Consider the following 25001-nt stretch of genomic DNA (forward strand, 5'->3'; position numbering starts at 1 on the left):
GATCAATGGGTACAGAATAGAACCCACGTTTACAAACCAAAGACAGACAGAAACAGAATAAAACCCATTCTCACAGAACAGTAATTGGAAGATGCAGAATAAAACCCACACTCACATATCAGAGACTGACTGGTAGAGTAAAACCTAAAATTCACATATCAGAAACTGACAGTTACAGTGAAAAACCCACACTCTCTCATCAGAAACTGACAGGTACAGAGTGAAACCCACATTCACCATCCAGAGACTGACAGGTGCAGGTTGAATCACACACTGACACAGAGTATCGGAGTGTGACAGACACAGAATGAGTCCCCCACACACATGCAATACCAGAAAATAATAGAGATACAATGAATCCCACACTGACACCGATTATTAAAGACTGACTGGTACAGAATGAATCTCACTCTCACACAAAGTCCAGAGATTGACAGAGAATGTACCTCACTGTCACATTTAGTACTAGACACTGACAAATACAGAATCAAATGCACAATGACAAGAGTATCAGAGACATATATACAGAATGATTCTCATTCTCACACAAAGTACCAAAGACTGACAGACACATAATTAATACTGAATGCACCTCATTGTCACATACTGAACCAGAAACAGACAAATCCAGAATTAATCAAACTCTGACAAAGTGTATCAAAGTCTAAGAGATAATGATTGTATATAACAATCACATACGATACCAAAGATTAACAGGCAGAAAATAAATCAATTTCTCCCATAGTGTATCAGAGACAGACAGTTATATAATGATTTCCAAATTCTTCTGCCGTGCCAGAGCTAACTGATATAGAATACAGCTCAGTCTCAAATACAGTATCAGAGACTGACAGATACAGAATGAATCTCACACTAACAGCATCAGAGTCAGACAGGTACAGAATGAATCCCACAATCATATACAGTACCAGAAAATGAGAGAGACACAATGATCCCCACTCTGATACAGAGAATTAAAGACTGACTGATACAGAATGGATCTCACTTTCAAACATAATAACAGAGACTGAGAGATACAGAATGTATCTCACTGTCACATGGAGTATCAGACACTGACTAACACAGAATCAATCCCACACTGACACAGATTATCAGGGACTGACAGGTATAGAATTAATCTCATGCTCTCATATGGTATCAGAGATTGACAGATATCTCACACTCACATACAGCACCAGATAGTGACAGAGACAGAATTAATCTAACTCTCACATACAGTATCAGAGACTGACAGGTAAAGAATAAATCCCAAACTGACAGATATATAATAAATCTCAATCTCACATACAGTATATCAGATTGGCAGAGAGTGAGAATGAATCTCACACTGACACAGAGTATCAGACGGTGACAGACCCAGAATTAATACAGACTGGCACACAGTACAGGAAAATGATAGAGACACCATTAACCCCACATTAAAGGCTGATTGTTATAGAATGAATCTCCCTCTCATATACAGCACCAGAGAATGACAGATATATAATTACTCTAACAAGCACATACAGAACAGAGGCTGACAGAGAGAGAATGAATCTTACAGTAACACAGAGCATCATAGGGCCTGGCAGATACAGAATGAGTCCACAATCACATGCAGTACAATTGATTTACAGATAGATTCAGTCCCACACTCTGATACAGTAGCAGATACTAGCAGAAATGGAATTAATTTCAAACTAACATCAAGTGCCAGCGTCTGACAGATGCAGGACAAATCCCACATTCATAAACCGAGTAAGTAGCAGATACATGCGGAATTCTTCGGTGAAAGACAGTACGAGAGACTGACAGATTCAGCACTAATACGACACTAACCTGCAGTCCCAGAGACTGACAAATACAGAATGAATCTCACACTCACACTCAGTACCAGAGACTGACATCTTAGACTTAGACTTGCACAACGTCCCAGTGAATGACAGAAACAGAATGAATCCCACACTACACTCAGTACCAGAGACTGACAGATCCAGAATTAATCTTAGACATGCACACCATCCCAGTGAATGACAGATACAGACTGAATCTCAAACTCGCACATCCCAGTGACAGACAGATACAGAATTAATATCACACACACGTACAGTACCAGAGAATGACAGATTCTGAATGAATCCCAACACTGACACACGGTACCAGAGTCTGACGGATACAGATGGAATCCCACACTGACACATGGTATCAGTGACGGACAGGAAACGAATGGATCCCACACTCACATACTGTAACAGAGATTCAGATTGAGAATGATTCCCACACTTACATAAATCACCAGAGACTGAATAACACAGAACTATTCCAATACACACACTCACAGTACTAGAGACTGTCAGATATTGAACTAAATTGGCGGAGACCACACCGCAAGACGTGAATATAGTGCACTGGTTGGAGGAAGTACATCTAAACTGTTGTCTCGTCCGGAAGAAGTGCTTGGGACCCTGGATAATGGTCTGGGAAATGGTGAATGGACAGATGCACTTGCAATGACCTTTCTGACTGCAGGGGGCGTGCTGGTGACAAAAGCTCAATCTGATTGGATACATAAAGAAGCCAATCAGAGAGATGCAGAACAATGGCATTTCACATCACTCTTCACCAGCCAATCACAACCATTGCCTTCACCCATCCCTCATTAGCATAGGACTGTGGGGGCTGCCTATTTATTCCGAGCGCGGAGCGGGTTTGTGTCATTTTGTTCCTGAATTCGAGTTTGAGAATGGTTGATGAAAAGAAAACAGTTGCCAAGAAGGGCGCCAAGAAAACGGTCACTAAACCGGCAGCGAAGGGCGGCAAGAAGCGCAGGAAGTCGAGGAAGGAGAGTTACTCCATCTACATCTACAAAGTGATGAAGCAGGTTCACCCCGACACCGGCATCTCCTCAAAGGCCATGGGGATCATGAACTCGTTTGTGAACGATATTTTCGAGCGCATCGCGGGTGAGGCTTCCCGCCTGGCCCATTACAACAAGCGGCGCACCATCAGCTCCCGGGAGATCCAGACCGCCGTGCGCCTGCTGCTGCCCGGGGAGCTGGCCAAGCACGCCGTGTCGGAAGGCACAAAGGCGGTGACCAAATACACCAGCTCCAAGTAAAACTGCACGCTGTGCTGAAAGAACAAACCCAAAACGCAACGGTTCTTTTAAGAGCCACCCACAATCTCTCTGAAAGAGCTACACAAACACATCTCCCTTTAGGCTCAATTTACTGTAATTATTTCCGTAACAAGTGTGTTTGGGAACGTTTAAAGTTCCAGCTGTAGATTTAGTTTTGTCTTTTCAGATAAGCAGTTTCGCTGACCGGATCGACCTTAGTGTCGCTGTTGTATTTCCCGTCCAGTAAACTACAAACACGGTCCCTGATCGCTCTTTCCCTTTACTCTCAGACCCGTTCACTTGCAGCGCCTTCCGACGAATTAAAAGCTTGTTTTCGAGAGGAGACTCTGATTTCATTCACCTCAATCTCTATAAAAACATTTTCATTTTTTCAATGCCAGTTGTGGTCAATCATTTTATTAACCCGAGAATTCCTGCATTGTAACAACCCTGAATGGGGGTTCTTAGAGACCAGAACGGGGTCAGTTTGATCACTCTGTCCATCTTCTCTTCTCACAGCAGGACACCCAGATCTAGTTTCACTCCTGCAGCAGCGCCTGTGCAAAGGATCGATCGATAATCTGAATCCTCACTTTTACAAAGATTGAGCAGGAATGTGTCCCGTTACAGAATCAATGGGGATTTAATCCCGCCCGTGAAGTTTCGATATTGAACCCGGAATTAATCCTGATTGTAACAGCCTAGAATTTGCACGGATGAGATGGAATAAGACACAAGGAATTATTTGGAACTCCTTGGCTATGAGTAAATTTATTCAGGAAAATATTGGCGGGCTTTTTGAAATTAAAAAATCGTTGGCGAACTGAATGTTGAGGCAGTTATTGCCGCCCTGTTTTGATTGGCGGGAAAAGCAGACTGTGATTGGTCACCGGAAAGCACCAATGAAATTCACCACAGAGCGACCAATCACAAGTACGCTCTCTGCATTCCTCCAGAAGGCATAAGAAGGGCAGATATGGGAGGAGATTTTCATTCTTTCTTTCAAGGAGTGAATTGTGGAAATGTCTGGAAGAGGAAAAACCGGCGGTAAAGCTCGGGCCAAGGCTAAGTCTCGCTCATCCCGGGCCGGACTACAGTTCCCTGTGGGTCGTGTTCACAGGCTCCTGCGAAAGGGCAACTACGCTGAGCGTGTGGGTGCCGGAGCCCCGGTCTACATGGCTGCTGTGCTCGAGTATCTGACCGCTGAAATCCTGGAGCTGGCCGGCAACGCGGCCCGCGACAACAAGAAGACCCGCATCATCCCCAGACACCTGCAGCTGGCCATCCGCAATGATGAGGAGCTCAACAAGCTGCTGGGAAAGGTGACCATCGCTCAGGGCGGGGTGCTGCCTAATATCCAGGCCGTGCTGCTGCCCAAGAAAACCAGCACTGCCACCTCCAAGAGCAAGTAAAGCGGACAAGATTCGATCTAATAACCCAAAGGCTCTTTTCAGAGCCACCCACTTTATCTGTGAAAGAGCTGGTTACTGTTCAAACATATTCGGCTATAAACAGGACACTGTCGAGCATGTAGAAATCTAGATCTACAAACACTAGCGGGCTTGCTGTGAGCGAATATTCAGATCGGTGATTCAATATAGAGAAGGTCTGGCTTCAGAGTAAAACAAAACACACGGAACCTGAACGTGAGACCGGCACTCAATGAACATGTTATTGGGAGAGCCGAATATGAACGGATGTTTAGAACCGAGTAGAAATTGAGTGAGCGGTGGATGGGCTTACCGTTCGTTGTTGGGACAATAATTCCATAGGGAGAAATATATACATCCGGAACCATACAAACATTTCCCCTTTTATTTGGCAGAATCGAACCAGAATTGGAGCTCTGGTTAATTTAAAATATTTCCAATAGTAACTAAAGTTCCCGCCTGTCCCCGCATTAAGAGCTGGCTTTAAAGGTGAGTGTCAGACTTCAGGCACCTCGTTCTCTCGGATCTATCCCAGTATGTGAAGTTGGATCAATTTACTATCAGAAATTACATAGTTTCCGACTCACACTGGGCGTGTTCATTCAGTCTATTGGGCAGCTCACTCACATTTCAACCTAGATCATAAACGCACCTTCAGATATTCACTGCCCCCACTATAAATCCCCAGTTACATTAACACAAGACTTGCACGGTGTGTGCACAGACCAATTTGCCTTGCGCCGATCGCAGCTCTTTCTTTTGCTGATTTGGTGGCTCTTAAAAGAGCCGTTGTTGTATCTGGTGCTAAAGTCTGTAGCCGGGCAGAGTGAGTTTAGGCGCGCTCCCCGCGGATGCGGCGAGCCAGCTGGATATCTTTGGGCATGATGGTGACTCGCTTGGCATGGATGGCGCACAGGTTGGTGTCCTCAAAGAGCCCCACCAGGTAAGCCTCGCTAGCCTCCTGCAGGGCCATGACGGCCGAGCTCTGGAAGCGCAGGTCGGTCTTGAAGTCCTGAGCGATCTCCCGCACCAGGCGCTGGAAGGGCAGTTTGCGGATCAGCAGCTCGGTGGATTTCTGGTAGCGGCGGATCTCCCTCAGAGCCACAGTGCCGGGTCTGTAGCGATGGGGCTTCTTTACTCCGCCCGTAGCTGGAGCGCTCTTCCGGGCCGCTTTGGTCGCCAGCTGTTTGCGAGGAGCTTTGCCTCCGGTCGATTTGCGCGCTGTCTGCTTGGTCCTGGCCATTTTCTGAACCGATCTCAGCACAATCTGGAACACATAGACTGTTAATGCGGAATCTGCTGTGTTTCCGCACTGTTATACTCAGTGAGGGGCCGCCCCGAGCACTGATTGGCTGGAGACCGGCGCCCAGACACTTCATCCCAATTCTGACCAGTCAATGAAACGCTGGACTCTCAGACCCCGATTGGCTGAGCTGGGATTAATCGCCCATTTCAAAAGGCCCGCCAATTTTAGTGCAGGAAATAACCGTTTTGACACAAATCAATTTTATCCTGCACAAATTGAAAGGATCATTGCCGGAATCATTGAAAGTTTTAAATGTACCTTCTTGGGCTTGGTGCTTTAGGGCCCTTCTCCCTCTGGGTTGTTGATGCTGACAGGAGCGGGGAAAGGGACCCGCGCCAATCTCCCGCTCTTCCACTCGATTCCTCTCACCTCTCCTCTCCAGCCCATTCAGAATTTCCCTCCGCCCGTCCCATTGTGAGGTTAGCCGCCGCTTTCAGGGGAGAGGATCAGAAATCAGTCGCTTCTCTCTGTCCCCGTGGAGCCTGTGAGAAGGGCTTGGCCAAGAATCTGTCATTCGGGAACTGTGCAGTGAGAGATCTGATACTCGGCACATTTTAGATTGCTGAATGGAGATTTATTGCCGCCGGTTACAGTTCAGAGGCTGACAAATTAAACCTGTTCATAGAACAGCGCAAGGAATGTGTGACGGTGAACGCAGAATAACAGAACGAAGGCCCGACCAGCCTGCTGATTATTACAATTATAATCATTACAGTACAAGACAATGAACAAATGTATAGATGTGATGTGGCTTTTCACTGAGGAGAAAATGTGCCGTCTGGGCAAATAAACCTCTCTCGAACCTTGGTGCAACCGAAAGCTAAATTCGGAAATTCCAAAATCCACAACGCAGCGCAATCCGTTTCTAATATTTCTGGCTACAATCTATTTCTGACCACAATCTAACCCCGCTCCCGTCGCAAGGTCACTGCTCTCTCTGTGAGGCGTTGGGTGGCTCTTAGAAGAGCCTTTGTGTTGTGTTTGGTAAAAAGAGTCGAGTTGTTCAGCCGCCGAATCCATAGAGAGTGCGGCCCTGCCTTTTCAGAGCGTACACCACATCCATGGCAGTGACCGTCTTGCGCTTGGCGTGCTCAGTGTATGTGACCGCATCCCTGATCACATTCTCCAGAAAAACCTTCAGCACCCCGCGGGTCTCCTCGTAGATCAGACCCGAGATCCGCTTGACACCGCCACGGCGAGCCAGACGGCGGATGGCTGGTTTGGTGATGCCCTGGATGTTGTCACGGAGCACTTTACGGTGTCGCTTGGCTCCGCCTTTGCCAAGTCCTTTGCCTCCTTTACCGCGTCCAGTCATGATGATTCTTCAGTCAAATTTCTGCTGAATGAAAAACGAAAGGCTTCTGGCTGCTCTTATATACAGCCGACTCCGACCTGACTGAGATAGCGCAGAGTGAGAGAGGCGGGGAGGGGAGGATACAGAGTGAGAGATTGAACAGAGAGCTGGAGGGGAGGAGACAATTTCAAGAGTGACAGACAGAGCAGAGAGCGGCCTCTGATCTTCCAGCTCCACCTCCAGCTTTCTGCAACCGCCAATTTCAAACCGTTTATCGACAGTAGAACGGAAACCCAGCGCTCCGCACAAACCCTTACAGAGTCGGACTTTATATTCAAGGGTTTCCTGAAACCAGAAGCTTTTTAAATAAGGTCCTGTTACAATTAACTATCAGTAATATTCCCGCCTATATACAGTCCCTTCGATCACAAGTCATCCCGTCTCCTTCCATGTCAATCTCTGACCTTATTCCATCTCCCCTCACAGGCGGGTTCAGCAGTTTACAAACACTTTATTCCAGGTGATTTGGAGAATCTCAGGTGTTGGGGTTTGAGTTGTGACGTGGGGTATCTCCGCCAGTGTCACCGTCTCACCCTGAAGCTGTGAACCCCTGAAAATGACCATAACCTGAGACTGGAGCCGAACACCCCACCCCCAGTTCGAGTGAGGCCCGGCCCGGAATTCCCATTCTCTGTGTTTTATTGCAGACACTGGAGCAGGGGTGGGTGCAGCGAATGTCTGCGAGTCACCAGGGAGCCGTGGTTCATTTGAAATGATTTCAATCGGGAATCTGAGCCCGGCCCCGCGACATGGATCATCTGTGTTAGATCAGTGTGTTAATGGAGACACGGAATGCAGGAGTTGATTTAACAAGTGTTTATTGAACAAAGTCTGGTGGTGAACTAACTACACAAGACGCTATACAGGCTTATATACCCGAGTGGTTACTACTGGTACTACAGTATACAGGGGCTTCAAAAACATAGTTCCTCTTAAAGGTACATACACTACAATTCCTCCCCTTTTTGATAAATAGTACATAACATTTTAAGTAATCATTAAATAACATTTTTACAAGAACAGTAATATACACATTTGCTGAAGTTAATCAATTACAAATTCAGTCTCTCTGGAGGCTTCCTGACTCGGTCCGGATAACGCCTCGGTGGTGTAGTAGGTTCTTTTGTCAAGGTCGATTTGGCTTCAATGCCAGTGTCGGGTTCATCTGGTTCCAGTATCACCGGATCGGAGGTAGATACTATGGGTATCTCTGCTTAATCACTAGGCATATAGAGTTGTGGTGTAGGTTGTCCTTTTTCGGATGACTCTATGATCTGGTCAGCATGGCGCCTTATTATGCTTTCTCCAATGTCCACGGTATACATCAGCGGTCCTCGTCGTGTGCAAATAGTTCCAGGCTGCCATTTCTCGGTACGGTAGTCCCGGGCCAAAACTGGTTGACCTAACTGGAAGGTTCTAGTTGGCCGTTCATTCATGCTTTGGAATTGCCGGTTCTCAACGTCCCTTCTGACGTTTGGCTTGACCAAATCCAGCCGGCATCTTTGGCTTCTATTGAAAAACATCATGGCAGGGGTTTGGTTTGTAACCACATGTGTTGCATTCCTGTATGCAAACAAGAATTTATCTACCTTATGTTGTAGATTTATGTCTTCATTACCCATGGCCTTTATGGCCTTCTTGAAGGCCTGGACAAACCTTTCAGCCAATCCACTGGTGGCGGGATGGTATGAGGCGGACGTGTAGTGCTTAACCCCATTGTTTTTTAAGAACTTCCTGAATTCTTCGGATACAAATTGCAGTCCATTATCAGAACAGATCTGTTCAGGCAGCCCATTCCTGGCGAATATGGTCCTTAATACTGTGATGGTTTTTTCCGTGGTGGTGGAGGACATCTTTATTACCTCCGGCCACTTGGAGTGTGCATCCACTGCGATTAAGAACATTGAGTCCATAAATGGACCAGCAAAGTCGATATGTACCCTTTGCCATGGAGATGAGGGCCACTCCCATGGATGTAGAGGGGCTTGTGGTGGGGCATTTTGGACCTTCTCACATCCTAGACAGCTCTTGGTCATTTCTTCGATGTCTCCATCGATACCTGGCCACCACACAAACGCTCTGGCTAAGTTCTTCATTTTCACTCCACCCAGATGCCCCTCGTGTAGCTCCTTTAGCACTCTATCCTTGAGTTTGGGTGGGATCACCACTCTGGATCCACACATCAAGTTTCCTCGGCACACTGACAGCTGTTCCCTTCTTTGCGAGAATGCTGGCAACAGTGGTTCGCCATGTGCTGGCCATCCCTTCACGGTTAAATCGTAGACTCGTGAGAGAGTCGGGACATTTCGCGTTTCCTTTTCAATGGTAGAATTTGTCACCAGTAGACATTCCACTATGGTCGAGTGGAACATCTCCACTGGGTCCACTGTAGGTGCCTCTTCCACCGTTGGCAACGGTAGGCGTGATAACCTGTCAACATTCCCATGCTGTTTTGTCCCTTTGTATTCTATGTCATATTGGTGTGCTCCTCGGAAAAGGGACCACCTCTGTAGCCTTTGCGCTGTCATAATGGGAACGCCCTTTTTAGGGTTGAATATGGAGATGAGGGGTTGATGGACAGTCAACAAGGTAAACTTTTGTCCGTGTAGGTAATGGTTGAATTTCTTCACCCCCCACACCAGGCTGAGTGCCTCCCTGTCGATCTGGGCATAGTTACGCTCAGCTGAGTTCAATGAGCGTGACGCAAAAGCTATCGGCCGCTCCGAGCCATCAGGGAATCTATGCAATAAGGGGATGCATCGCATGCCAGTCGGATTGGCAGTGATGGGTTGTAATGAGCCAACACTTCCCTGGACGTGATCAAGCTTTTGCATTTATGGAAGGCACGTTTACAGTCTTCGCTCCATTTCCAAACTACTCCCGTTTGTAGCAGTGCGTTAAGAGGGTGCAGAACCATCGACAAGTTCGGTAAAAATTTATGATAGTAATTTACTAATCCCAGGAACAACCTTAGTTGTGAGACATTTTCAGGCGCTGGGGCCTTTACGACCGCTTCAATTTTTACAGGTGACTTATGCAACCCTTCTTCGTTAATGACATGGCCACAATATGATATTTGTTTCAGCAAAAATTCGCACTTGGGGCGATTTGCTCGTAGGCCCTGTTCTCTCAGCCTTGTGAGCACCTGCTCCAAGTTGGCAAGGTGCTCGTTGTCGTTTTCTCCTGTTCCAAGGATGTCGTTTAGGTAGCATTGAGTTCCCGGAATCCCTTGCAGCACTTGCTCCATAGCTCTTTGCCAGATAGCCGGAGCTGATGCCACTCTGAAAACCAGTTGATTGTACTGGTACAGGCCTTTGTGTGTGTTTATCGTGAGATACTTTTTAGAGGCCTCCTCACCCTCCATCTGTAGATATGGCTGTGCTAAGTCAATTTTGTTGAAACGTTTCCCTCCGGATAATGAGGTGAAAATATCTTCTATCCTCGGAAGAGGATACTGTACCATGTGAAGAACCATGTTTACAGTCACCTTGAAGTCCCCACAGATGCGAATTTTTCTCTGTTCTTCAGATTTATCTTTATTCAACGTTTTCTTCATGACCGGGACAATAGGTGTTGCCCACTCGCTCCAATCTACCTTGGATAACACGCCTGCTTTTTCCAAATTCTCCAGCTCTGCCTCGACGGCTGTTCGAATTGCATATGGCACCGGCCTTGCCTTAAAAAACTTGGGAATTGCCGCATCTTCCACTTTTATTGAGGTGGTGGTGCCTTTCAGGGTTCCTAGTTCCTGTTGAAACACTTCTTTTGTGTTAGCCAAGATTTCTTTCAATTGTCCAGGTATGACGTCATCATCGTTTTTTTTCTTACTAGTCACCGTCAGTGCCTGAATGGAGTGCCAGTCTAAACGTATCTTTCTGATCCATTCACATCCCAACAACGGTGGACCACCATCTTGCAGAACGTATAAATACAACTTCTGTATTTCTTTGCCGTTGTATACAACAGGCACCCCTTTTTTCCCTCTGGGGTATACTTTCTGCCCCGTATATTTCTTCAAGATAATGGATGTGTCTTTCAAAGGTATATGGGGAAATAGCCGCTCATAATCCCATCGACTCATGACGGTCAGAGCTAATCCTGCATCTAGCTTCATTTTGACTGGGGACCCCGCTATCATGAGGGTAACCCAAATGGTCTGGTAATCTTCCTTGGCAATTACATTATGTAATTTGAGACAGCTTAGTCTCTTGCTTCCGGAGTCACTATCGCTCTTCTGGTCTTCGGAGCTACTGTCCGTCATCATTTGTACCTTTCTGTACTTTTCCTTATTGACCTTTTTACTGTCAGCGGATTTCTTTCCAGGTCTGCATACACGTGCAATGTGTCCCATCTTTCCGCATTGCCTGCATGCTTTGTCCTTGAACCAGCAGTCTTTCTGGTCATGGGTGCATCTGCCGCAGCGATAACATCTCTCGAAACCCCGTGTAATTTCATGGGTGCCGAAGTCTTGTGGCTTTTGCTGTGTCTCTGCAGCTCCTCTTGCTGCTGCTTCATATGATACAGCCACACTGAAAGCCTTGTCCAGTGTCAAAACTTTCTCAGAAAGTAGTCTTTTCTGTGTTCCTTCACTTAGGAGACCACAGACGAATTTGTCTCGTAGAGAATCTGCCAGTCCTGCCCCGAATTGGCAGTGCTTTGACAGCTTTCGTAATTCGGTGAGGTAATCAGCATTACTTTCATTCTTGTGCTGATTCCTCCTGAAGAATTTGAATCGTTCCGCTATCAGCAGCAGTGTTGGGTTTAAGTGCTCCTGTAAGATATCAACAATCTCCTTAAAATTCTTGTCCATCGGTTTGGCTGGAGTAATCAAGTTTTGTAACAGCCCGTATGTCCTTGCGCCCATCAGATTTAGAAGTACCGATGCCTTTTTATCATCCGCTTCTTCATTCGCCTTGCAATATACCTCCACTCTTTCCACATATGTGGTCCAATATTCTATATCAGTATCGAAAGCAGTAATATTGCCAGTCTTCAGCATCTGGAAAATCTAAAATGGCGCTTCCCGCGCTTTTCCTCCATCCCCGATGGATCAAAATGGCACCTCCCACGCGTTTCTGCGGCTGCTGCCACCGCTGTTCTCCGCGGTTCCCGTTGCGACCTGCAGCTTTTCGCGGTATTTCTATTAAAAAAATAAATTTTTATATATATCTCTTCAATAGTTTCTCCGTTACTTGGAGAACCATTCCCGTCATGGAGCGGACTCTCTGGGACTTTCCCATCCCTCTGCTCGGCCTGAACGCCGAGCTGCTTTGCAGCACCGGCCGCGCCCTGAGTGCTCCACCCTCTCTCTCTCCTTCCTTCTGCTTCCCAACTCGCTGCCCGGCCCCGTTGCAGAGCCACCCGATCGAGCTCTAGCCCGCCGCAGCTCAGGAAGGATCAGTGCACTACCTGCCACCAGCCTGTTTAGCTGGTGAAACCACAGCTTCCCTTTCTTTTTTCTTGCCTCTGGCTTCGACCTTTGTCTGAGGAAGCGATCTCCTTGAGGTGCTGCCGAATTGCAGGTAAGTTCGTTTCTAACTCATCGCCACTGTTAGATCCGTGTGTTAATGGAGACACGGAATGCAGGAGTTGATTTAGCAAGTGTTTACTGAACAAAGTCTGGAGGTGAACTAACTACACAAGACGCTATACAGGCTTATATACACGAGTGGTTACTACTGGTACTGCAGTATACAGGGGCTTCAAAAACATAGTTCCTCTTAAAGGTACATACACTACAATCTGATTCCGTGATCAGCTCTTTTTGGAAAGACGTGGGTGGCTCTGAGAAGAGCCTTTGGGTTCAGATGTTTACAAGTTGTCCTTTTTATTTTCTTTTGGGCGCTGCTTTCTGAGGCTTTGCTGATTTGGGCTTGGCCTTGGGTTTTTCCACCTTCTTGGCCGCCTTCACCATTCCGCCTCTAGCCTTCTTGTGGCTCTTGGGCTTCTTCGCCGCCGCCTTCTTCCCAGCCGCCGCTTTCGCTGTCTTTTTTGACGTTGCTGCTTTCATGGTGATCGTTTTCTTGGCTGCTGGTTTCTTAGCTGGAGATTTCTTGGCTGCTGGTTTCTTGGCTGGAGATTTCTTGGCTGCTGGTTTCTTGGCTGGAGATTTCTTGGCTGCTGGTTTCTTGGCTGCAGATTTCTTGGCTGCTGGTTTCTTCACCTTCTTTCCCTCTTTCCGCTGGGATTCCTTCTTAGCGAGCCTGAAGGAGCCCGCGGCGCCCGTGCCCTTGGTCTGCTCCAGGAAGCCGTTTTCCACTTTCCTCTTGATACTTAAATTGATCAGTGAACGCTGCCTCAGCACATCGACACCGTTGGCAGCCAGAGCCTTCTTTATCGCCGCCAGGGACATCCCCTTGCGATCGCTGCCACTCGCCACAACCTTGAGGATCTGTTCGCCCAACGTGGGACCGGCAGGCTTGGAGCGGGGAGCCGCCTTCTTCTTCTTGCTGGGAGCCTTGGTTTGAGCGGCGGCGGCAGAAGGAGCCGTTTCAGCGGCTGCGGTCTCAGTCATGTCCGCGACTCTGTCGAAAATCTCTCTGACAGTCAGAGCTGGGTCAGAAATGAGACGAGAGGCGGCGGCACAGAGCTACTTATAGGCAGCGAGCGGACGGGGCGGAGACATCCTGCTGTCAGCTCCCGGCCCCTCCAGCCCCTCTGTGTTTCTCTGTCCTTATTAACTCTCCGATTCCAATTAAACTCGGGCACTCCACATTCCCAGACTGGCCTCTTTCTGTCTGGAAGACTGGGATGTTTGCTGTCGAGAAAGTTTCATCAGAATTCAAGACAACAATTTCGATTTAAAGCCCTTTCATTGCTGCACTGATCGCGCTCTCTCACCCAATCGCGGAAATGTTCGCTGTTTGTCGACTGAAATTTGAAATCAACTAAAACTTCACGTTTAATTCCCACTTCAGGGCTGAGCAGGGGAGCAGGGCGATCCTATGACAGGGAAATCTTTAAATTTTACACAAGAGGGTCTCTGAAATCCGGCGATGAGAGTGGACACACAAACACAGTGACACTAGTCTAACCCACCCGCCCCTTTAACACACTCGCTGACACAATGTTCACTCTGCTCATTCACAGCACAATCTGTTCCCAGATTTACAGTTCACAGGACAGGTTTTCCTCTCCGCTCGGCCTGTGCTGCCGATTCTCGGGGTTAGTTGCAGCTTCCCAGCTCAGTCAGTGTTAAACACTCTGAGGCCGGCGCTCCTCACAGTGTCTGTTCCCCAGATTCAGGGGCAGGAGCCAATCACAGCTCTGGCTGTGTTCACTCATATCTGGTTTGAAGGTATTATATTGTTCGCAGGCAGAAATATGTTTGATTTATATGAAAATTGAAATGATGATCTCACCGCCCCTCTAGCCTCTCTCTGTCTCTCTCCGAAATTGAGGAACAGAACAGAGCAACTGGTGTCCTGTGCATTCCATTCTCAACACCCAGAGACAGCAACCAGAGAGAGAGGCAGAGAGACTGTATCAGTCTTAATGTTCGTACTCTGAGCCAGGCGGTCCACGCACTCTCTCTTACCGAGATTTAGGGGCAGGAACGTGTCACAGTTTGGCTGTGTCGAGTCTGGCCTGCTTTTAGATCATAGTATTATTCACAGAAATAGTGAGACATTCTGTTCACCACACATACCCTGAACTCGGTTTCAATAGAGCGAAAACTGAGAGGTTCAGCATCGATCCAGATATAACAGGCAGGGCTGGGGGATAGAGGGACTGAGGATTGATCCTGTACACAAGGCACAGCGACAGACACAGGGGGTGACAGTCACACAGGCTCGGGAACTTGACTGGTATCTGTCGCCTACTCACCCAGCGGAGACAGGCAGAGACGGATTAAACTCCCCACTCACCAGCAGTTCAGTATCAGAGATTGACAGAGCCTGTTCCTCCCCATCCTTCCATACAGTATTGGGGAAACAAATCGCTCAAAGGGACAGGATTCGCGTCGCTCTCACACTCACCGGCAGCAACTGACGTGTGTCCAGTGTCGCTTCCTCCTCTCCTAATATCTCCTTATCTGTTTCGGTGACAATGTTTCTTTGATAACGCTCCTGTCAAGCTCATTGGGACGATTTATTCATTGAAATGTGCTTTATAAATTCAAGTTGTTGTTGCTGTTGCTTCTTTTAATTTGCCTCAGGAGAGAGGTCTGAGCATGCGTGATAAACACTTGCCTTCTCCTCCCCCTCTCCAGCACAGTGTTTAAAGCGACAGGAAGGGCCCTGCGAGCTCCCCTCTCCCAGCTCTGCCAGCGGGGACCGTTTCCTCTGTGCTCGGCTAATGATCGCTGAACACATCAGGGAGCGGAGATATCACGGGCCTGAGTAACGGAGCAAACAGCAGCCTCCTCACAGCAGCTCGTCGCACTGGGACTGTTCAGCGGCATTCGGGGCTGTTTGTACGAGACAGATTGAAGCAGGAAATATTTCCGGAACATGGAGTGAGTGGGGGAAGGGAGAGGCCATTCCCGGGCTGTGTTTGTACAGTGTAAGTTAACATAGAAAGTAAATCACCTCGCTCTTTCAAATCATTGCTGCTTTAGTTCACAAAGTGCATCTATTGCGGGCACCAGGTGAGAAGTGTGAAAGAACACATTTCAAAAATCGGTTATTTTGTTTCGATGCACTAAGTTCTCCAGAACCGTGTTGCTGGTGATTAGGAGATACATAGTCGCTCCTTCAGGTACATCAGGATCCGCGCTCTGTGGCATTCTGTTAACTACACAGGCCCTCAACTCGGTTTCCATAGAGTCATAGTCATAGATTCATAACGGCACAGAAGGAATCCGTTCGGCCCATCGAGTCCATGCCGACTCTCTGTAGAGCAATTCAGTCAGTCCCATTCCCCCGCTCTATCCCCGTAGCCCTGCAAGTGTATTTCCCTCAAGTGCCTATCCAGTCTCCCCTTGAACACATTTAGTGTCTCCGCTTCCACCACTTCCGTCGGCAGCGAGGTCCAGGTCCTCACCACTCGCTGCATTAAAAAAATGACCTCACAACCCCTCCCCCCCCCCATATCTCTTGCCCAAAACCTTAATTCTGTGTTCCCTGGTCCTTGTACCATCAAGTAGTGGGAACAGCCTTTCTCCATCTAGCCTATTCAAACCCGTCATAATCTTGTACACCTCCATCAAATCACCCCTCAACCTCCTTTGCTCTAATAAAAACAAATCCAGCTTCTCCAACCTTTCCTTGTAGCTAAGACCCCCCCCCCCCGCCTCCCCAGAACTATTCTGGTCAATCTCCTCTGCACCCTCTCAAGGGCCTTCACATCCTTCCTAAAGTGTGGTGACCAGAACTGGACGCAATACTCCAGTTGTGGCCTAAACAGTGCTTTATAAAGTTTCAGCATAACATCTCTACTTTTGTACTCAATACCTCTATTTATGAAACCCAAGATCCCATATACTTTCCTAACCACTCTCTTAATATGTCCTGCCACCTTCAGGGACCTATGCACATTAACTCCCAGGTTCTTCTGTCCCTGCACACTCTTTAAAACTGTGTCATTAAGTGTATATTTCCTCTCCCTGTTCCTTCTGCCAAAATGCATCATCTCACACGTCTCTGTATTAAGTTCTAGCTGCCACTTGTCTGTCAATTCTGCTAGCCTTTCTGTGTCCTGTTGCAGTTGATTGGTATCATGCTCACTGCCTGCCTCACCCCCAAGTTTGGTGTCATCTGCAAATTTAGAAATGCAACTTTGTATTCCAATATCCAGGTTATTTATATGGATCAAAAAAGCAGTGGCCACAGCACTGACCCTTGGGGAACACTACTGTCTACCATCCTCCAGTCTGAAAAACAGACATTTACCACAACTCGCTGTTTTCTGTCCTTAGACTGAAAACAATTCTTTGTACAGCCCAGGTACCTGTGGTTATAGTCCAGGAAGCCATCCAGAAATTCATAGGTAGTCGCATGCGAATGGGAGATATAAACCTGGCGTGTGGCATTGAGGTGGTTCCATTCATGGTCTAGTGCTGGATTTGTGTTGTGTCTGGATGCTGATAACATACCATAGAACAGTCCTACACACCTGGTTTGGAGAATCTGAGACTGGCTGTATTGAGGTGGTTCCATTCATGGTCCAGTGCTGGGTTTGTGTTGTGTCTGGATGCTGATAACTTACAATAGAACAGTCCTACACACCTGTCGTGGAGAATCTGAGACCGGCTGTATTGAGGTGTTTCCATTCATGGTCCAGTGCTGGGTTTGTGTTGTGTCTGGATGCTGATAACTTACCATAGAACAGTCCTACACACTTGGTGTGGAGAATCTGATACCCGCTGTATTGAGGTGGTTCCATTCATGGTCCAGTGCTGGGTTTGTGTTGTGTGTGGATGCTGATAACTTACTATAGAACAGTCCTACACACCTGTCATGGAGAATCTGAGACCCAATGTATTGCAGTGAGGTCAGACAAAGACAATGTTTGTATCGTGGTTTCCTCTCTCCAGATACTTTACTTTATTATAAAAAATACATTAATTATAACTTTATTTTTATATTCTACCCTCAACTGTCCATATTGTATTACCAATATTTTTCTCATATTATTATTCTCGAAGCAAAATACTTCACTGAGCCAGAATAAAAAGTGATCTCTCCTCCATGCGGAATACAAGGAGCAGCGCAGGCAGCTCCTTCTCACACACAGTAAGTATATTATCACTCACAGAATGACAGATTGAGAAAGAATCACAATCACTTACTGTAACTGAGATTGACTGACAGATACAGATGAAAACCCCACTCACATACCAGAGATTGACAGGTACAGATTAAAATCTACACTCCCATACTAGACACAGATAGAAAGACAGAAACTGACGCTCACATACCAGTTGCAGAGAGGTAGAGAGTGAAATCCACAGCCACTCACCAGAAACTGGCAGGTACAGATAAAACCCAACATGCATCCCAGAGACTGACAGGTACAGACCAAAAACAGGCTTCCATAACAGAAACTGGCAGCTACTGGTTTAAACACTTACTCATAATAGAAACTGTCTGCACTAGATCAAAAACCCTCACTCACATACCAGAGATAGGCTGGTACAGAGTAAAATCCACACTCACATACCAGAAACTGACAGGTACAGAGAAACACCCACACTCACATACCAGTACCTGAGCGTTACAGCAGAAAAGCCACACTCATGTGTCAGAAATTGACAAGTAGAGTAAAACGCACACTGACTGACGTAGATTAAATGAACTGTCACATAACAGAGAATTACAAATCGAGGGTATAACCCATGCACACATTCCAGAGCTTGAGAAGTACAGAGTAAAGCCTCTCTTCCACACCAGAAAATAACAGGTACAAAATATAAACCACACTTCCATACCAGAGGTGGACATGTAGACTGAAACACAGACTCTCACATCAAGACACTGACAGATACAAAGAAAAATATTCACTCACTTACTAGAAAACAACAGGTGCAGAATAAATCACAAACTCACATTCCAGATACAGACAGGTACAGCGTTAAACCCGCACTCAAATAGCAGTAAATAACAGTTGCAGAGTAAAGCCACAAACAAATGTGCTGTACCTTTCTGTGATTCTTTAAAAGGACAATATCCCGAATGAATAATTCGACTAAATTAATGCTGTGGTTTCCTCTTACAAGAGCCGTTGCTTTGCTTTATGCTTTCTCAGTGCGTTGTGAAATTTATTTGCAATGGCCACCGGCATTGTCCCTTCCGACACGCCGTGTTTGGCCAGCTCCCCGGGCAGCACCAGACTCACGGCGGTCTGGATGTGTGGACACAATCCGTACACTCCAAACTATTAGAGGTTGGTGCCATCTCCTGGCCGCCAGCCAGTAGTGCAACAAGATAACCATTCATCAGTAACTGTTTATATTGGAGAGAAATAAACTGAACACCTTGTTTATGTTCAGATTGAAATGATTGCAAAGTGTTTTACTCATCCTGACTAAAGCTCCAAAGACCCATTGCGTGCGATCTGTAAATACAGAAGATTACATTTTAAAATTAGAACGATGGGGGGATAGTGGTGATTGTAGCTGCTCTTTCGAGCGAGTTGATTGGTGTTCGAATTCGCGGCATCGCAACCAGGCTCCTGTTGATACAGTTTAGGTCACCCTATCGCAGTTTAATGCCTTCCAGCAAATGCCATTTCACTAAAATTTACAACAAAATAAATCATCGCCCATTTGCTTCTCCCATAAAAATGATTTTCAATTTATTTTTGTGGATTATTATTTTTAACCTATAAAGGATTTTAAAATAATAAACGGAGTGAGGGCTCAATCCAAGCGATATAATTATTCACAGTGGCCATTTTTAATTGGAGGGAAAGTGCCTCAGCATAGTGCTGACGTTCTGATTAAAATGAGTGCTGTGTCTCTCACTTGACCCACTTAGGAGCCAAAAGAAGGATATAGTCCGTAATATTTTAATTAACATATATGAGCGATGGTGGTATAGTGGTGAGCATAGCTGCCTTCCAAGCAGTTGACCTGGGTTCGATTCCCGGCCATCGCAACCGAGGTACTTTTAATACCCCTCGCAGGTCAGAACTGACATGTGGAACGTTGCAGCAGGATTTTAAGAGAAAAAAATGTCCATTGCAACTGACAAAATACTTTGATCTTCCATGGAATCCCATGCGTCTCCCACAGAATTAAAAAGGAATTTTAAAACAACAGTGAAAATGGTGATCAAAAAAGACAGAAGATTTCTAGGTCACAAACAGTGCTATGGATACTGCAGGGGAAGGTCATGTATTAGAGATTGACAGATACAGAACAAAACCAACACTCGCACGACAGAAACTGGCAGATACAGAGTAAAGCCCATACGCAATTACGAGTAATTGACAGGTACAGGGTGAAAACCTCTCTTCCATACCAGAAACTGACAGGTACAATGAAAAGCCACCCACAATTTAGCAGAAACTGGCAGGTAAAGAGTAAGACTCACACTCACACTTCAGAGATTGTTTCCCCTCACAGGAGAATCTAGAACTATGGGGCAAAGGCTCCGGAGAAATGGCCGGCCTTTTAAGACTCCGATAAGGAGGAATTTCTTCACTCAGAGGGTTGCGAATATTTGGAATTCGCTGCCCCAAGGAGCTGTGGATGCTCAGTCGTTGATTATGTTTAAGGCTGATATAGATTCTTGTACTGCAGAGGAATTAAGGGATATCGGGAAAGGACAGGAAATCCGAGTTGAGTTCGAAGGTCAGCCATGATCTTATTGAATATCAGAGCAGGCTCGAGAGGCAGTATGGCCACCCCTGCTCGAAATTCAAATGTTCTTAGAAAGTAAAACGAATACTCACATATCATAAATATGTCTGGTACAGATAAAACTATATTAATATACCAGAGAACGACGGGTATAGAGTAGAACCCACATTCATATACCAAAGATTGACAGACACAGTGTAAAACATACACTCAGACACCAGGGATTGACAGTTAGAGTGAACCCCACATGCAATTAGCAGAAATTGATTCTGTTGATACGATACACTAAGTGCCCAAAAATCTATATATCTCAGTCTTGAATATACCCACCGACTGAGCATCCACAGCCCTCTGGGGTAGAATTGAAAAGATTCATAACCCTCCGAGTGAATACATTTCTGCTCATCCCAGACCTATAAGTTGAACCAACACTACCATACACTTATACTCCAACCACTTGCAATAAGGGCAAATATAAAATTTAATTCCCAATTGATTGCTGTTAACTTTCTGTGATTCATGTACGAGGACACACAAATCCCTCTGAATACGAACATTTACTGGGCTTTCACCTTCTAAAAAATTCCGTATTTTCAATCATATAAAGTAAAACACACACACACATACCAGAGTCAGATTAATACAGAATAAAACCCACACTCAGCTACCAGAGACTGAACAACACACAGTAAAACCCGCACTCACACACCAGAGACTGTCACGGACAGAGAGAAAGCCACACTCACATCGATGAAATTGAAAGGTACAGAATAAAGCCCACAGTCACATACCAGAGACATACAGATACAGAGTAAATATCACACTCACTTCCCAGAGATTTACTGATACAGTGTGAAATCCACACTTAAATACCAGAGACAGACAGATACAGAGTAAAACCCACACTCAATTCCCAGAGAGTATTTTTTGTGGGGGCTGCGCGACCCATTCAGATTAACATGCATGTGCAGTTGTTGCCATTAGAACATCGTAGGATCTGCTGCACAGGACCGGCAGCTTAAAGGGAACATTTGCTATAGAATAAAACCGACACTCAGATACCAGAGACTAACAGATACAGAGTGAAAGACACACTCACATACCAGACACTAACAGATACAGAGTAAAACCGACACTCACATAACAGAGACTAACAGATACAGAGTAAAACAGGGATGCGGTCACCTGCACTGAGCACGCCAAGCGCAAGACGGTCACTGCCATGCATGTGGTGTACGCTCTGAAACGGCAGGGCCGCACTCTATGGATTCGGCGGCAGAACAACTCGACTCTTTCAACCAAACACAACACAAAGGCTCTTTTAAGAGCCACTCACCACCTCACAGAGAGAGCAGTGACCTGGGAGCGGGGATAGATTGATGATTTACATTGTGATCGGTGAAGATCTATATTTAATTACAAGATCAAATTTAGGTGTGGAGGTGTTATAAATCAGCATACGCACGATGGGTCGAATGGCCTTCAGTCGTTGAATCGTAGACATTTACGGCATAGAAGGAGGTTATTCGACCCTTCATCTCTGCCGGCCGTAGCCTTGTCGGTAGCGGCACTTCTGTAACTCAATTTCTGGTCTGGGATTTATGTGGGTGTTGATTTTACTCTATATCTGACACTTTCTGGGATCTGACTGAGAGTTACTGTGTATTTCTTAGGGTCTGGTATGTGAGTGTGTCTTTACTCTATAGCTCTCTGTCTCTGCGATGTATAGTATTATAGAATGTTACGGCACAGAAGGAGGCCATTCGGCCCATCGTGTCTGTCGGCCATAAACAATCTATAAAGCCAAATCGCACTTTACAGCTCTTGGTCCTTTGTCTTCCAGTTTACGGCACTTATGGTCATATCCAAGTTATTTTATTAAATGTGATGAAGGTTTCTGTCTCTAACACCCTTTCAGGCAAAATAATTCCAGACCCCAACCACCCTGTGGGTGAAAATAAAATCTCATTTGACGGAATGTGTAAACCTCTTCAGGAACTCCCACTCCAGTGTGCGGGTCACACACTCGGTTTATCAGTAATTCGGATGATAATTAACATCGTCTTAATGAGGCCCATTTAATGAATGATAAAAGCGATTTGTAAAACGATCACATTTTTGTTGATTTAAGTGGGATAAAAAGAAATCTGATCATGCGCTAAAATACAACCCTCGCCTCCCCCTCAGTTGTCGAAGCCACTTCTAAAACAGAGGAGGACAACATCGAAATTCTAACCGTAGAGCTGAGCAAAGTAGTAGTGACCTCAGTGTACAAGCCACCTGGCACAGATTTCAGCTTCTCTAACCCTGTACCCAACCTGCACAATAAACCACAGATCATCATTGGAGACTTTAATAGCCACAGTACCCAATGGTGGTACAAGGAGACTAACAACGATGGAGAAGCAGTCGAAGAATGGATGGACACGAACCAGCTTAGTCTCATCCACGATCCTAAATTGCCAGCCTCCTTCCACAGTGCCCGCTGGAAATGTAGATATAATCCAGATCTTGCCATTGCCAGCAAAGACATCGCTGGCTTCTGCAAGAAGCTTGTCACAGACCCAATACCACAGACACAACACCGTACTATTGGCATCCAGGCAAATGCAGCAGTGTTACCAACCATCGTACCATTCAAACGGCGCTTCAACTTCAAGAAGGCCGATTGGAATGGTTTCACACGAGCACTTGACCGCAAGGTTAAACGCATTAAACCACTACCTGAGCACTACAACCTCTTTGCAAAAGCTGTCCAAAAAACAGCTAGAAGGAAGATCCCCCGATGTTGCAGAGTACACTACATCCCTGGTCTCACCAAGGAGAATGCTGAACTCTACTGGGAGTATGTCTCAATGTTTGAATCTGACCCCTTCTCAGAGGAAACAATATCTACCGGTGGGAGGGTGATGTTAAGTATCTCTCAAGAACGTCAAAACACCCGGAACACCATGATAGAGACAACAGATCTTACAAAAAACAGCAAGAAGGCATGGTCTCTCATACGCAAACTTGGTGGTGATCCCAAGAAAGCTGCCCAACATCCAAATGTGTCTGCTAACCAAGTTGCACACCAGTTGCTCCTGAATGGAAAAATCAACAAGAAACAACCAAGAGCACAACTAGATAGGAAGAAGTACAGCGATGATCCTGGCTTCACTAGACCATTCACCATGGAAGAGCTGGAAACTGGTACATCTAATCTAAAACACGGGAAAGCAATTGGTCTTGACAAAATAGCAATGGAGCAGATAAAGCATTTTGGACAGCAAGCAAAGAAGTGGCTCCTACAATTGTTCAACCACTGTCTGGCAACACACAAGCTACCTAATATCTGGCAGAAGGCACATGTAATAGCACTATTAAAGCCTGGAAAAGATCCCTCAGATCCTAAGAGTTTTCGGCCAATTTCACTGCTTTGCCACACCTATAAGCTGTTTGAACGCCTGATACTCAATAGGATAGCACCAACTGTAGATGAGAAGATCATTCCAGAGCAAGCAGGTTTCCGCCCCGGCAAATCAACAACAAGCCAACTGCTCAACCTCACACAACACATCGAAGATGGTTTTGAGCAAGGGATGGTAACAGGTGCTGTTTTTGTAGACCTGTCAGCAGCATACAATACAGTGAACCATAGACGTCTCCTCTGCAATCTTCTAGAGATGACAAAAGAGATTCACTTAACAGAGCTGTTAGAAAGCACGCTTCAGAATCGCCGTCTCTATGTTGAATTAAGTGGGAAGCGCAGCAGGTGGCGTATTCAGAAGAATGGTCTTCCTCAGGGAAGCGTGTTTGCACCGCTGCTGTACAACATCTACATGAATGAACAACCTATTGACGGTGTCACACGCCGTTTTATATAGGCTGATGACTTAGGTGTCACTGACCAAAGCACTGAATTTAAGACCGTGGAGAAAGCGCTTTCTGAGGCCTTGGAGGGACTAAAATCCCACTATGAAGAAAACAACCTTCGCGCAAACCCATCAAAGACGCAAGTTTGTGCATTCCACCTCAGAAACCGTGAAGCCAAACGCCAGTTGAAAGTAACCTGGTGTGGAGCAACACTGACGCATTGCGAGCACCCTATCTACTTAGGAGTCACCCTTGACAGATGTCTCACCTTCAAGAACCACATCGAGAAGACAAAGGTGAAAGTAAGTGCACGAAACAACATCCTGAATAAGCTAACTAACACAAGATGGGGAGCAAGCCCGAAAACATTGCGAACCAGTGCACTTGCTCTTTGCTATTCCACTGCCGAATATGCCTGCCCTGCATGGGAAAGGTCTACTCATGCCAAGAAGATGGATGCCATTCTGAATGCAAGCTGCCAATTTATCACAGGTTGCTTAAAACCAACAAACACCAACAGCCTATATACCCTGGCGGGTATCGCTCCCCCTGATATTAGAAGAATGGTGGCCAGCAAGAAAGAGCGACTCCGTCAAACATCAGATGAGAGGCACCCTCTGCATTGTCATACACCTACACCCAGCCATCTAAAGTCCAGGAAGAGCTTCATGAACAGTGTTGTTCCATTACAA

At 46.1% G+C, this 25001-nt stretch overlaps 2 protein-coding genes and 1 non-coding gene across 3 annotated transcripts; 1 reads left to right on the plus strand and 2 right to left on the minus strand.

Annotated features, from left to right (window-relative positions):
* Nucleotides 1-5339: 5339 nt before the first annotated feature.
* Nucleotides 5340-5816, minus strand: LOC147083668 (histone H3). The gene has a single exon (XM_085980135.1). It carries the CDS (start codon nt 5789-5791, stop codon nt 5381-5383), a length of 411 nt encoding a protein of 136 aa, XP_085836261.1. The 5' UTR covers nt 5792-5816; the 3' UTR covers nt 5340-5380.
* A 6788-nt stretch (nt 5817-12604) lies between these two features.
* LOC147083669 (histone H1-like) lies at nt 12605-13757 on the minus strand. The gene has a single exon (XM_085980142.1). The coding sequence runs from the start codon at nt 13720-13722 to the stop codon at nt 13036-13038; it is 687 nt and encodes a 228-aa protein (XP_085836268.1). The 5' UTR covers nt 13723-13757; the 3' UTR covers nt 12605-13035.
* A 5918-nt stretch (nt 13758-19675) lies between these two features.
* Nucleotides 19676-19747, plus strand: trnag-ucc (transfer RNA glycine (anticodon UCC)). Its single transcript has one exon. It is a non-coding gene; the product is annotated as a tRNA-Gly (tRNA).
* Nucleotides 19748-25001: the final 5254 nt, after the last annotated feature.

The sequence above is a fragment of the Somniosus microcephalus genome, unplaced genomic scaffold (assembly GCF_052327205.1).
Source record: "Somniosus microcephalus isolate GS21.2 unplaced genomic scaffold, FLI_Smic_1.0 scaffold46, whole genome shotgun sequence".
NCBI classification, from domain to species: domain Eukaryota; kingdom Metazoa; phylum Chordata; class Chondrichthyes; order Squaliformes; family Somniosidae; genus Somniosus; species Somniosus microcephalus.